Consider the following 15629-nt stretch of genomic DNA (forward strand, 5'->3'; position numbering starts at 1 on the left):
GTCTTTTGATCTGAAATTACACACAGCATGAGAAGGCTAATTTAATTTGAGTCCCACAGAAAATATCACGTGGTCATATATAGGAGGAGTTAGGAAGGGACAGTGGAACTCCATGTAGGTCATGTTATTGTTATTATGTGCCAACTTTTTGACAATTTTAACGAATTCGTTAGTAGAAGGTGTTCGGTATTGACAATAACATAGTTTTTGGTTGAAAAATAATTCATCTGCGGCGGGTGTTGTGGCTATATACCAGATTTTGACAAGTTTGAGTAGCCAGATTATTTTTATGAATAATCTGGTCTTTATCTAGCTTTATTCTTCTTTTTTCCCTCTCATATTAGTAAATAAGTCACCAAAAATTATGGAATGCCAAACAAACATTCAAAATAGAAACTAAATAATAGCCTTTTAAAGCTCTGTGTTAACTATATAAAAGAGTAATGCTATAGATATTAACTATTTTTCACTATTTTTATAAGCTACTGATGTGGTTTTACATTTTCTAATAATTATTATTAAATAAAAACGTGATGTTAATTGTGAATCTAGATTAGAACTAGTAAGAATTTGTTATATCAATAGTTTGTAAAAATAATTTATATTTATAACATTACTCCTTCATTAATCCTATATAAAAATAAAAACAATATAATTTAATGACTTTCCTATTTTGCTTTTGGTAACTAAATAACAGCTTTCTTACTAGTTATATATTTGAATAATTTACCAAATAGGTTGAGATTTTCCAATCCTAAGACATAAATCTGATTTGACAGAAACATTAATATAATAAACTTTTTAGTTATAGTTGTTGGTAAATTTAGACTCTCTGATTAATTAATTTAAAGTTTGGACTTTGGAGTCACCGATTAATTAATTTTAAGTAAAATTTGATTAATTAATCCATTATGCACAGAAAATCAGTTTGGCATTAATCAGCACATACAACCATATCACAAATGATAAATAATAGGAAGCATATCCACAACAATAAACTAAAAATTTTTACGATAAGCTTAACTTTAAATCTACAGTTACCTTATGTAGTACTTATTGACACACAACTCCAAATTTTTGGATTCTTCTACTGTGAACTCTATTCAACAAGAAAGCTTCACTTGCAACTTCAAGAATCGTCTCAAAGACTCTTCACAAAAACCTGATTGTGTTTTGATTGCAGCAACTTCTCTTTGATCACCAAATCTTGAATTTTCAATCACTAGGTAATGCTTACCTTAGTTTGGGATCATAAAGCCTAGTAAATTGGATGGTTGAACGAATCGAATTTAGATTCTAGTTGCATAATTCTTAATCGATCAAATTCAGTAAACATTTTAATTATTAGTGGTTTGAGAGCATTATTTGGTATGTTTTAACTGGAGCCGCCACAGTTAGTAAGCTATGTGTCGAGATCTCGAACAATGGACTGTGTTGGTAATGTGTTAAGAATCCAAAACTTTCGGTTCTTCTTGAGTACCTTAGGACACATGTTTTGAACATCAATTACGCATCTAAGACAAATACAAGACAGCCATTTGTTCAAGGCTTGTCAACCTATAACTACGGACTCAACAATAGTTTGCCACATATAACTCCTAGTAAGTTTCAGTTATTGCAATTTCCCTTCAAAAAAGAGAAAGTTGTTAAGATTTACATTTCCGTGATAGATGGATCCCCATTCGTTTAATATACTTGACTCATTCAATTTTCAAGCTGAGTTACTCGTTTGTAATTCCAGTCGACTTAAAACTGCAGAATAATTGGTTAAACTTCTAGATACCAATAATAAAAAAGGAAGATGTACACGTAATATTTACGCACCTTACTTGTTCTTTCTTTATAAATTTTATATACCTGTACCGGGATGAATTAAAGAAAATTTTCACTTGTATCATCAAAATTGGATAATAATAATCAAATTTACTTATATTAAAAGCTATAATAATTATAAAAAAAGGAATTGAACTTCTTTTAAATTTATTAAAAGGTTTAGTAATATAGTTTTAATGGAGTAGTGTTCTAAAATTCTTAAAAATTTAATAAAAAATTACATATAACTAAATTATCCTAATAATTCTAATATTATATATTATAGTGAGTTATAACATAACGAGGTCATATTATACACATGGGAAGCAAACTTATTAATTAAGGAAAGAGCGTCAAACTTTTTTTTTTTTTTTTAACAATTTCATTTAAATATTCTTTCTTTAATATTTTTATTCATTTTTTACAATTTTTTGTTAAAAGAAAGCAAGCCCCACTTGAATAAAAAAATAATAGAAGTTTTATAATTTGTGAACCATAGGTCTTAAATTTGAGATTGCATTGTTTATCAATATCAAATATTATGACATTTAAAATACTTGATAGAAGTGATTTTTTAGAATTTACTGTGTCAAATGTCAAATATTTATCATTTGATAGACTTAAAAGGAATGTTATTAGGTGTTGAACATGGAAAACGTTTTATAAGTTTGAAAAAAAAAAAAAAACTATTATACGTTTGAGTATTTCAGGTCAATACCCACTGTAGCTAGACATGACTAACGAAAAATGATATGGTGAATTCAAAAAAAGGAACCTGTGAAACACCACCGCAAAATTACAAAGATGACTGGCCAAATACCCCATCATGTGACTTTGTGACTTTATACGGTCTTGTGACACACGTAAACCACATTGAATAAAGGGTATCTTTCACCAAAAGGAGAATATGGGGCATTGCTTTCTGACGATGAGGGCCTCTCGTGACAGTTGTGCGTTCAGCTCTAAAATCACTAGTTTCTTTTTCTCGTATGATTTAATTTATAAGAGAAGTTGACATTAAAAAAAGAATTATCAGAGAGCAATTCTATGTAAATGGTCGCAAATTGAGAGCATATGAGAGTGTGGGGCGGCGCCACCAAATTTGCTTGGCAGGAGTAATGGTTTTTATATGATTTCAAGCCGAGGAATCAGAAATCAGTGCACGCTTCAAAGTGGAGTTATTTATATGATTTAAAGACAAAGGAGTATGGGCTCAACCCTAGCGTGCTTGAGCACACTTTTAAATAAATTTATCTTATGATGGGAGGAGAGGGTGGAATACTTTTTATGGGGTTTTTAAGAAATGATAAAGTTTGACTCCAAAATTAATTGTAGTATAAAACTACAATTTCACTCAATATCTTCTTTTTTTTATATAAATTTTGATAAATTCGCTATCAGGTTATATTTTCTTCTTATATCCATACTTGCAAAATTTCTAGAAGATCAAAGATTAATAACTATGTTATCAATCAATTGTTTAAATTGCAAGTTTTTGTAATATATAATTATGCATAAAAAAATTAGTTTATGAATTGTATAGTAAATAACATTCAATTAACACAAAATTTGACATGTATATTAAGAGTGTAAAAAACATGCAATCCAATAATTAGATTTTCAAAATGTATTGTAATGTTAATTGTAGGGGTATTGGGCCCAATAGTATATGAAAGACGGCCCAACGAAGTATTTTGGGCTGGAAACCCAAATCCGAAGACATCAGAATGATCGTGGACTATTTAAATATCCAAATACGTCCGAGGAGTAGATTTGTCCTCGGATTACTAGGCCGAGGACATAGGAAGAGAAGTTTAGTATCCCTGGGTTATATTATAAAGAGTCCTACAATTATGGGGATACATAGTATACGTGGAGGACGATAGAAAGAACGGTGGAATGTCTAAAAATAAAGCTGCTACCACCGCCCATACATTAAAAGCTCTGTAAATTGATACGCTGACTGTTTAGATGGAAGGATGGGACCTGAGCATAGAGCTTGGAACTTGGTCCCTAATCCCAGCGGGCTTTAAGGAAGAATGGATGGGACAAGTATCCGAAAATGAGGATTACAACCAGAAAGTGGAAGGTGATGAAGGGAAAGAAAATGATATAAATAGAAGGGAAGGCATACGAAGAAGGGGAGGACTTTTTAGAGGAGAAGAGATAGAGTCAATAGTAAATGATAATCAACACTTGTATCCAAACTTGAGAAATATTATAAACCATCCTCGGAAACAATCCGAGGACGATATCTCAGTCTTACTCTTTGCAAACGATTCTTTGTATTATTCCATTGGGCCCAAAGCCCGTTCTTTTTGTAATTGTCCAAACCATCCTTGAAATCTAAATTACAAACCCATCCTCTACAAATTCATTGTGAAGAAAGGCCTTTCAAGCCCATCTTTCTCCCAGTCGTGGTTTGGGAATTTGAATTGTGTCCTTACATTAATCTTTTTTTAAAATGAGGTTGTAGCCTTAGGCTATAACTAATTTTGTTGCCAAATTTTGTCCAAACTTAAATAATTTTTTTTTTATAATAAAAATATCATTTGAATATATTGGGTTATCGACACTAGGAAAAAAAATCTAAAATATATGAAGTTTTAAAATTTTCTTCTATAAGTTTTAATATTATGAAATTGTTACATAATAGTTTATTATCAGTTATTATTATCTATTGTCAATGTGGGTAGATATGACCATTTTATTTTGTTAAGTTTATATAACACTTTTATTTTATGTGATTTCATTATCTATATATTTATCATTGTTTTTATAAAAATATTTTAAACTAAAGGACAAAACTCAATTCACTTGTATTGTATTAATTATTGACCTACATAGTCACACTTTTCCATACATAAATAATACACTAAATATTTACTTAACCAATCAATGTGTGAACAATCACTAACTTTATAACAAAAAGTTATTATAACCATGATTTTGAAATCCAATCCGGACCGGTCAGTTCAACCGGGTTAACTGTGAACAGTTAACATGTTTGGTTTTTCAAACTAACAAAACCGAAGATCTTCATTTTTCTATGAACCTTTCGAACCATGGTCAAACCACCCGATTTTCAAAATCGGACACGGGTTTGACGGTCTTCAAAGTCAAGATCTCTCAAATTAGATCTACTGAGAACATAGAAAAGAATAAGAGAAGAGATCCACCGGATCTATTTTCTTAGTTAGGAAAGAGTGAGAGGCAACAGAGAAAGAGATGAGTGGGGGAGAGATGGAGAGGATTTGTTTTGCACTTCTATTGGGCTACTAGGCTTTAATTTTGTTTGTTTCGAAACCATTGAAAAGAGTGACTAAGAACAAAGGGAGAGAAAGAAACGAAGTGTACTCCGTAGGCAAATCTAAAAATGAAAAGAAAAGTAAAGAGGGGTTTAATAATGCCCGTTTGGTTATGTTGTTCTAGTAACGTTGTTTGTATTTTTTGGAAATATGTCCAGATGAAAAGGTGCGTGAAAATACGTGTAATGTTATTTAAATACTGAAAACTGTTGTTCAAAATACAGTACAAAACAACCCCTGGCTTGAAAAATGTGAGTGGTGAATTATTTATTTTAAACTTAAAAGCAATGTCTGATGAGATCTCATGACTCTTTGAGTTCCTTTAGGCTTTTTTTTCTTCTCTTCTTTTTATCTTGAGTCCTTTTAGTTAAAGTTTTTTAGTTATATTAATTTATTATATTTAAGATATAATTTTTTAAAATATTTTAAATAGTAAGAGAATATCTACAAAATCTCTACAATAAATTATAACAAACATCATCTTTATCTTGAATTAAGATATATTTGAACTTATATAAATATTAATTTAGTCAAATTACATAATTTTACACATTTAAAATATATTTTTTTGTGTTAAATAACTATTAAATTAATTATGATATCATCACAGTTTGACCTCGGTTCGACTTTGATTCAACCTAAGTCCAACCTTAAAAACCTTGAACCTCTCTCTACTCTGGTTCTTTAAATGGTCTGGATTTCAAAACCATGATTATAACATGATGAAAATAGAAAAATGATATGTCCACAACATTTTTACAACACATCCTAAGTGGCAGGGTAATACTGGTTGTTTTTGTTAGGGCAAAAAAGTAATCTTAGTGTTAGGTTCAAATTTGAACCAATAACAACTAACCACCTATAATTTGTTCTGAAAATGTTGTAAAAATATTGTGGACGTAGCACCTCTCATGAAAATATACACACATGTAACAAATCCTCTATATTTCATAATTATTAAATTATATAAAGTTATGTTATATTTATACTATATATGCATTTATTCACAGACATCACTATTCACACAAATAACATTATAACAAAAACAATTATAATAACACACATATTAGACACACACACACGTAATATAAATTGATAATAAAGAGAGAGACACTCACAACTCATAAACACTCATTTTTTACTCTTAAATTCAGAGATATCAAGAGAGAGAGAGAGAGAGAGAGAGAGAGAGAGAGATATGTGATGTATGTTGTTGTTTGATTTAGAAATAGACTGATTTGTGTTGTTATTTGGCTTTGGGTTGGGTTGATATGTGATTAGGGTATGCAATAATATTTTTAATGGTAAATTAAACTAATAAAAAAATATTATATATAAAATTATTTTTCTTTATTTTTTTTTTTCAAGTCAGGGTCCGGGTAGCTCTAGCGCCTTCTCTAATCTCCTTTCCTTTTTTCCACCCTTCATTTATCTCCCTTTTAGGCAATTAAGGTGAAAAAGAGAGGGACAAAAGGTAGAGAAAAAATGGAAAATAATAGAAGATGATTGATATGCTTTCTATTTTTTTTATCATATATATATATATATATATATATATATATATATATATATATATATATATATATATCATGCAAGTCGATATTTATGGGTTTTCATTAATGAAACCCGACATCCAAATTGATTAAATCGATCTTTCTTTATGCCAACTCATTGTTGATTGTGTTTAGTAAAACTACACTATTAGTCCCTGAAGTTTATCATCTAAGCAAAATTAGTCCCTTAAGTTTTAAATGAAAGTTATAGGTCAGTCAAGTTTTAATAATGAGCTGTATTAGTCCTTCTATTAATTGACGTTAGTGTTATAACTTACGTGGCTAATGAAATAGTGATCTAACATTTTTTTTTAAATGATGTGGCATTTTTTAATTAAAAAAAATTACACATCAGAATCTCAGACCCCTTAATGCCAAAATACTTGACCCGGTAATATTAAATTCAAGAACTGTAGTGGTAGCAATCGGCGGTTGACGGCAAGATGCTTCTGACAAAATGTAGTTGGTGTGGAGTTTTGGGTTGAGTCCAGTAAAAATTGGACGTTTGATCTTTTGATACGGATTTGAAGGGAATATTGTGCCCTTCCTTTAACCATAATATATATATATATATATATATATATATATATATATATATATATATATATATATATTTCTAAAAATACACGTTTCTCTGTGGGTAAGGAAGCTCTCTTTGGAACCCAGGGAAACTTCCCTTATGCTGTAGAATTGTCGTTCCTAGTGTGAGGATTGTTTTGTACCTCAAGTAAACGTGCTTTGCTTGGAGGATCTTGGGAGACTATCTCCTTTTCTTTTTTACTTGCTCTAGAGTAGTGGAGAAGCGCAAGGAGTGGAGTGATCCTGAGATGGATAGTTTGGCCGAGCATTGGCAGAAACTATCATTGAATGATATAGAGGACAAAAACCTAGAGCTACCTGATGAGAATTCAACAACCGAATGCATATTGGCTACAAAATTTATTACAAAGAGGGCTCTAAGTGTGGAGGCAGTAATAAAAACTTTTAGCCCTTTGTGGCAATCTGTGAGGGGGTTTAAGGTAAGAAGAGCGGAAGATCATGTTTTATTGTTTGTATTTGACAGTAGGGAGGAAGCAAAGAAAATTATGAATAATGCACCATGGAGTTTTGATAAACACCTGGTGGTGATGCAGTGGTATGATAGAGGAGTTCCAATCAGGGCGTTAAGTTTTGATAAGATTTTAATCTGGGTTCAAGTCCATGCTATTTCGGTGAGATTCCTAAACCGAAAGGTGGTTGAAGATCTTTGTGCTATGGTGGGTTTGGTATGTAGTGTGAATGATGCTTCTTAGATGGATGGCAGGAGTTTTATGAGGGTTAGGGTCCTTACTGATATCAATAAACCTCTTCGTCGAGGGCAACGTTTCTCTTCATCTCAGGGAGAACAGGGGTGGGTTTCTTTTAAATATGAAAGATTACCAAACCTATGTTATTGGTGTGGGTGGTTGAGTCATGTAGACAGGGACTATGAATTATGGCTTGACAGTGAAGGTCAGTTGAAGAAGGAAGAGTAAGCATATGGGCCTTGGATCCGTGCTCAACCGTTTGTCAAGGGACGTAGTCCGGTGATAAAAGTTTTGGGGTTTTATGAGGCAAGGAAGAAGGAGAGGCAGCAAGTGAACGGTAAAGTTCCAAGTCCGAACCCAGTGGTGGTGTTGGACTCGCATAATTCTCCAATGGTGGTGCAACCAGTAGCCGAGGAAGGCGAAATTTTTCGAGAAAGGAGTAATGTCAGGGGATTGGTTCTTGATTTTGAGGAGAGAATCATGGGTGAGAGATTGGAAAAAACCGGCGAGACTAGGGAGGAGTTGAGGAAAGAATTACGGAAATTGATATTGAATTGAATAAGTTTGGAAAGAGTAATATTTCAAAATGAGGATTTGATAAGGATTCAAATTTGGGGTACAATGTTAGCACTAATCATGTAACATAGTGGAATTCAAAACAGGGCATGCATGCTGAGGTGGGGTTTCCCTATGAGGATCACGCTGAGAGTGTAATGAGTCCAAATTTGAGTCAGCAGCCACATGTAAATGAAGTTGAGATGGTAAGTGTCCCAATCACTTAAAATATTTTGGGTGATATCACTAATGCACTAGATAGAACCAATAACACAATCACGATGGAGATGAGGAAAAAAAGGAAGAAGCAAGGCTGAGTTAGTGTAGATGAAAATATGATGTCTTTGGGTTCAACAAGGACAAAGAGACTTTGTGAGGAGGATTGTAGTGAGTTACCAAGGAAGAAAAGAGTGGTTTCTCTCTATGATCATATGACACTTTCATCATTGGCGGAGGCTGCAAAACAGCCCACCAACAACAATGAATCTCTTATGCTGGAACTATCGGGGGCTTGGGAACCCCCAGACAGAGCAAGAGCTTTGTGACATTATTCGAGCTCAAGATCCCTCAGTCATGTTTTTAGCCAAGACATGGCTTGATAAAGCTAGGCTGCTTTTTATCAGAGACAAACTCAAATTTGACGGCTTGCTAGAATTTTCAAGAGAAGGGAGAGGTGGTGGGGTGGCTGTCATGTGGAAAAAAGATGTAGATTTCTCGACTGATACCTACTCATCGAATCATATAGACGCTATCGAAAATAAGGATAAGGATGATGAATGGAGGTTCACAAGGTTTTATAGCGAACTCGACACAAGAAACCACCACATTTCCTGGGCTACTCTAAGGAGATTAAAATCAAAACACTCTTTGCTTTGGTTATGTGCTGGAGATTTTAATGAAATTACCAGGGCACATGAGGAGCTAGGAAGGAGGTTGAGACTGAGCAAACAAATGGAGGAGTTTAGAGATGTACTCGATGAATGTGGATTTCAGGATCTCGGGTTTAGTGGGAATAAATTTACTTGGTGTAATGGCCATGGGGAGGGGCACACGGTGTGGGAAAGGTTGGATAGAGTAGTGGGTATGGTGGAATGGATGGATATGTTTCCGGCATCCAAGGTGGCCCATTTAGAGAGTGGTTCTTCTGATCACAAGCCCCTCATGATTTATTTAGCAGGTATACCAAAGAGGATTAATAAACCATGGTGGTTTAAGCAAATGTGGATGGAGGATGAGGGGTGTAAGGAAGCGGTGGAAGATGCATGGGCTTATGATTTTTAGGGAAGTGCTATAAACAAATTGGAAATGAAAGTGAATCGGTGTCATAGAAATCTGAAGTGGTGGATTAAGGTTGCCTTTGGTAATGTGACCCAAAAATTGAAGGAAAAGAAGGAGTTGTTAGGGCTGGCCGAAGCTGAAGCAATAAGGGAAGGCTGCTATGCTCGGGTTTTAAGGTTGAAAAAAGAAATTTCCAAACTCTTAGTGAGGGAGGAACAAATGTGGAAGCAAAGATCTAAATCCTTGTTGCTGCAAGAAGGTGAAAACTATACAAGGTACTTTCATAGCCAAGCATCACATAGATTTAGGAGAAACCGGATTGATAATTTGGAGGACTCTAATGGAGTGTTGTGTAGTGATGAAGATGGTATCTCAAGCATTTTGGTGGACTACTACCAGCAGCTTTTCACCTTATCCAACCCGTCCATGATAGAGGAGGTTGTTGCTCATATTCCATGCACCATCACAGATGAGTTAAACGCTGAGCTCTTGGCTAACTTCACAAAGTAAGAAATGGTAGTGGCCTTGAAGCAAATGGAACCTTTGAAAGTGCTAGGACCAAATGGGTTACCTCCACTATTCTTTCAACAGTATTGGCATGTAGTTGGAGACGATGTGACTGAGGCGGTGTTAAGTTGCCTATCCACGAGAGTCATTCCTACCTCTCTTAATAGCATATTCATCACTTTAATCCCCAAGGTAAGAAGCCCTTCCAAAGTCTTTGAATTTCAACCTATTTCTCTATGTAACATTGTTTACTAGCTTGTTTCAAAGGTGGTTGCCAACAGGATGATGATGTTAGGATTTGTGCCCTTAAATCCTATTGTATGATGCTATGTATGATATTATGTATGACATTATGTATGACATGATGTATGACTTAATATTGTGTTTGATAAAGTTATTTTATTATTATCTAAAATAATAGTAACATGAATATGAGACATTATTATATAGTCCATGAGATACATTGTATGTGATTTATGTGAAAAGTTACAGAAGATGTAAATCACAAGTTCTTTGTAAACTCAGAATTTATAGTTCGTAGTTGGTGATGAAATTGGGCATTTCATCTGCGAAGACTATAACATGTCAACTAAGATGATTTGTCTTGATCATGAAAGTGGAAACTTCTAGTTGATATGTTGATATGTTTTAAGAGTTGAAACATATTGAACTGGACCGCTGTGAGATTTATTATTCTTCTAACGACTGTCAAATGAATAATAAATCTCACGACTTCTATTTGCATGAACTCTTAATCCTAAGAGAATAATGGACCTGATCATGAAGTGTAGGTTGCTTTGATATATCAGGAGTGAGATCTGAAGTGACGGTCAAAACCTCAGTATGTTGGGCAGCCACATTTAGTGTTGATGGAACATATATTCTCAAGATGGAATTCATAGTCTCTTGATGGAGATATAAAATATTCCCTTGAGATAAGTTTAATGGTTCAGTTATTCAGAGAGTTAGGCCTAACCACTTTAGTAAGAAATTGCTAAAGTATATATTTATGAAATTGGATTTCATAAATATATAATGAATAACTTTAAAGAATTAAACCGGGTACTCAAGGATAAGATGTAGTAATTTACAAAGTGGCAGTCTACATTTATGACTTTGTGTTACTACGAATATTTTATGAAGGGGTTACGTGTTTAATAAAGTCTTGGGATATAATTTATTAATAAGGCCTAGAGTACAATTATATTTATATAGTGGTATTAAATATAATTAATGGTAACTTTGGACTTGTCAAGAGTTGACGAAAAAGCCCAAGGCCCATTGGAGCTAGTGTCTTATTGGTCCCTTTTGGTCCCACTCCAAGCCACACACTAAAGCCCAATTGGAAAGGCCCAATAGGCCAACCCAATTAGATAATTAGTTAGTTATAAAGGGAGAAACATACAGAATTTTTATGAGGAGAGATTAGAAAAGAAAAAGAAACGGTGTGTGAGAGAGTGTGAGACACACTTTCATTCTCCCTTGAAAACTGATTGAGAGACCACACATCTTGGGCATAAAGTGGAATTGGAGTGAAGATTAAAAGTGTTCCCAAGTGCTACAAATCTTTGTTTTGAATTTCTCCACACCAAGGTGCGCCATCTTGTTCTTAAATTCTGAAATTTACATTGTGCACGTTATCAATCATGAATGAAATAGACCCTAGTTCGTCGCTTCCGCTGTGGGTTTTACATGAGATGCAAAACCAGATTTTTTCCTTCAGATGGGTGTACTACCTCTTAGTATTTCAGAATCACAGAGTGCCTTCCAATCTGATAAGGCAATCTTGGATAACATCCTTGTAGCTGTTGAGACCCTACATCATATGAAAAATCAAAAGTAAAAAAAGGGAGCTTTTATGGCTCTCAAACTGGATATGAGCAAGGCGTATGATAGGTTTGAATGGCGATTTTTGGAGTTAACCATGAGGAAGATGGGATCTTCCAATCGATGGGTGGAGTTGATCATGGCTTGTGTAGGGTCAGCTTCCTATCAAGTTTTGGTAAATGGTGTGCCAAAAGGAAATATTCGGCCTACAAGGGGGATTAGGCAAGGTGATCCGCTTTCCCCATATCTATTTTTGATATGTTCGGAAGCTCTAAATCAGCAACTACAACATGCAGCCAGATCTGGGATGATTAAAGGATTCTCCTTATGCCGAAATGGTCCAAGAATCAGCTACTTGTTCTTTGCAGACGATACATTACTGTTCTGCCATGATTCAATGGGTGATTTGGAAGCAATTCTTCAATATTACAGCTGTATGAACAAGCCTCAGGGCAAAAGTTGAATAGAGAAAAAACTACGGTGTTTTTTAGCAAGGCTACTACGGAAGAACAAAGGGCAGAGTTGGTGGATTTCTTGGGAGTAAATGAGGTTAGAAAGTATGAGAAGTACTTAGGATTATCGGCTGTGGTGGGTCGAAATAAGAAAGAGAGTCTCAATTACATTAGAGAAAGGGTGTGGAATAAGCTAAAATGGAGGCAAGAGAGACTTTTATCTCAAGCGGGTAAGGAAGTCTTGCTTAAGGCGGTAGTTCAAGCAATCCCTACTTTTGCTATGAGTTGTTCCAAGCTTCCAAAGGGACTCATTCAAGATATTGAGAGATTGATTAGAAAATTCTGGTGGGGGCAGCGGGGTGATCAATGTAAAATCCATTGGAAGGATTGGGAGACATTGTGTAAACCGAAGACTTTGGGTGGGATGGGATTCAAGGATTTGGAGAAATTTAATGAGGTGATGTTGGTGAAGCAAGTTTGGAGGTTATTAACAGATCACACATCCTTGTTCTACCAAGTTTTTAGCTCCAAATATCTTCCTAATGGTTCGGTCTTGGATGCTAAACCTTCATTGGGTTCATATGCTTGGCAAAGCATTGTAAAAGGAATTCCATTGATTAAATCAGGTATATTGTGGTGGGTAGGGGATGGTAAGAAAATAAAAATTTTTGGGGAAAGGTGGCTGCTTGGGGATGAACCAGCTAAGGTGATTTCCCCCTCAAATAGTGTTATTGTAGAGTGGACAGTGAGTATGCTGATGGATCCGAGTGGGGCTGGCAGGAATGAACAATTAGTGGATGCTATGTTCCTTCCTTTTGATGCTCAACGGATCAAAGGTATCCCAATTTGTATTACAAGTCAGGCAGATTGTGTGTTATGGCCTAAATGTAGAACCGGGTCCTACTCTGTTAGATCAGGTTACCAATTATTGTGTGAAGCCGAGGTAACAGGTGCACCATCGAGGTCTATGGAGGAGGGGATCAAGAAATTTTGGAAGAGTATTTGGCGTCTCAAAGTGCCAAATAAAGTGAAAGTCTTCTTATGGCAAGCCTGCTGTAGTGCACTTCCTACTAAGGCGGGACCACATAAAAGGAAGATTGTGGATGATAACTTATGTGATCAGTACTTGGTGGAAGTTGAAGATGAAGTTCATGCAATCTGGAGTTATGACTGTATCCGAGCTGTTTGGGAAGCCCCTTTTGCAGTAGCTAGGACAAAAAACCCGAGGATGAACTCTATGTGTGATCTAGTCAATTTCATAGCTAAAGAGACCAAAGAACCAGAAAAATTTGCAATGGTAGCATGGGCAGTATGGTAGCGTCATAACAAGCTGAGGTTGAAGGAAGATAAAACCCCGATCCACAAGGTTTATAAATTTGCCTTATCACTCTTCACTGAGTTTCAACAGAAGAAGTCAAGTCCAACAGGCCAGTGCCAATCAAGACCAAACCGCTAGATGCCTCTTCCACCTAATTCAATTAAGATTAATTTCGATGGTGCAGTCTTTAATGATTTGAATGAGGCAGGGGTGGGAGTTGTGGTTCGAAATGAAAGGGGGGATGTGAAAGCTGCCTTATCAGAGAAAATAGCGATGCCTTCGTCGGTGGAGGTGGTTGAGATGCTGGTTGCCAAGAGAGCTTCCATTTTTGCCAAGGAGTTGGGGTTCAGGAATGTACGTTTTGAAGGTGATGCAGAGGGGGTGGTGAGAAGTATCAGAGAGGAAGATAGCTCCAATGCCATTGTGGGGCATCTAGTAAAAGACTTTAAGTCTATAGCTGGTTTGTTTCAAACTTATTCGGTCTCTCATGTAAGGTGGCAGGGTAATAGTGTAGCCCATGCTTTAGCTAGGGAGGCTAGAATGTCTTTTCCTTTACGTGTTTGGTTGGAGGATGTTCCTCCTTTTGTTCTAAATTTTGTATCCAAAGATTTGCATGTTGAATAAATTATCCCCGGAAGGGGGAATTCTCAAAAAAAAAAAAGGTTGAGTCCAATAGTGTTTGGGTGTGGGTTTTGTTGATGGTGGAGGTTTGGTTACTTGTGAATTGGAGGACAGGGCTGATTATTACCGATGTCACCATCAACGCCTTGCCAGAGCTGATGTCCCTTCCACCGAAGCTATACTGAATCTTCAAGTGGTACTTTTGTACAACTTGTGAAAATTTTAAATTTCAATTTCACTAAGAAGGTAACCATTCAAATTATGAAGGAAATTTTTTTAAAAAGAATATCAAACAATTATTTTCTTTGTTTAACGGAACTATGTGAATTAGAATTTGATTAAATAGAAAACTATGTCGGTGCTCAATCAGAGAGAGAAATTATATTGAATGAAGACCAAGTGAACTTTGAAGATAACAAGCATTGAATTTGATCCATTGCTCAAACCCTATCTACCTAGAATTTAATTAAAAATAGTTAAATCTTGCTGTTGACCACCATTGCTCCCACTTCAGTTCTTGAATTTGGTATTACCTGCTACTTACCGATTCAAGTAATTTGGTATAGATGGTTTTATGATGTGTAAAATATTTTTTGCAAATTTTTAATTAAAAAATGCCACATTATCAAAGAAATTATTAGATCACTATCCTGTTAGCCACATAAGCAACATTACTAACGGCAGTTAACTGAAGGACTAATACTGTATAATGAAGCAGAAAACTACAGCTCGTCAGTATGCTTCTGGTTACTGGTATAGGCAATCGTTAGTACCTATTTCAAAGAAACAATATAAGAGTGCATCTGGGGCGCCAGGGAAGCCTCCGATGCTTAAGTCGGTTTATCTCCTTGAGAAACAGAGTAATGTAAGAGACAATTAGGGTCTGTTTGGATAGAACTTATTGCTGAAAACTGAAAATTGAAAACACTGTAGCAAAATAATTTTTAAATGTGTAAATAGTGATGCGGGACCCGTTTTTAATAAAAAATTGATAAAAAGGTACGTGAACAGTGCGCGCACAGTGCACGCACAGTACACGCACAGTGCGCGCACTGCGCATTTGTCCCCTGCAGCTGCAGTAGGAAAAAAAAAAAAAAAAAAAAACCAAAACG

General features: G+C 35.1%; 1 protein-coding gene across 1 annotated transcript; it reads left to right on the forward strand.

The window, feature by feature from the left end:
• The first annotated feature begins 14034 nt into the window (after nt 1–14034).
• Nucleotides 14035–14520, forward strand: LOC142625299 (uncharacterized). Its single transcript, XM_075798981.1, has one exon. It carries the CDS (start codon nt 14035–14037, stop codon nt 14518–14520), a length of 486 nt encoding a protein of 161 aa, XP_075655096.1.
• The last annotated feature ends 1109 nt before the right edge of the window (nt 14521–15629 follow it).

The sequence above is a fragment of the Castanea sativa genome, chromosome 2, assembly GCF_040712315.1.
Source record: "Castanea sativa cultivar Marrone di Chiusa Pesio chromosome 2, ASM4071231v1".
Taxonomy (NCBI): Eukaryota; Viridiplantae; Streptophyta; class Magnoliopsida; order Fagales; family Fagaceae; genus Castanea; species Castanea sativa.

What these genes read in the sequence shown, in the direction of transcription:
- LOC142625299 (XM_075798981.1), top strand. Translation starts at nt 14,035, where the DNA reads ATGCCTCTTCCACCTAATTCAATTAAGATTAATTTCGATGGTGCAGTC.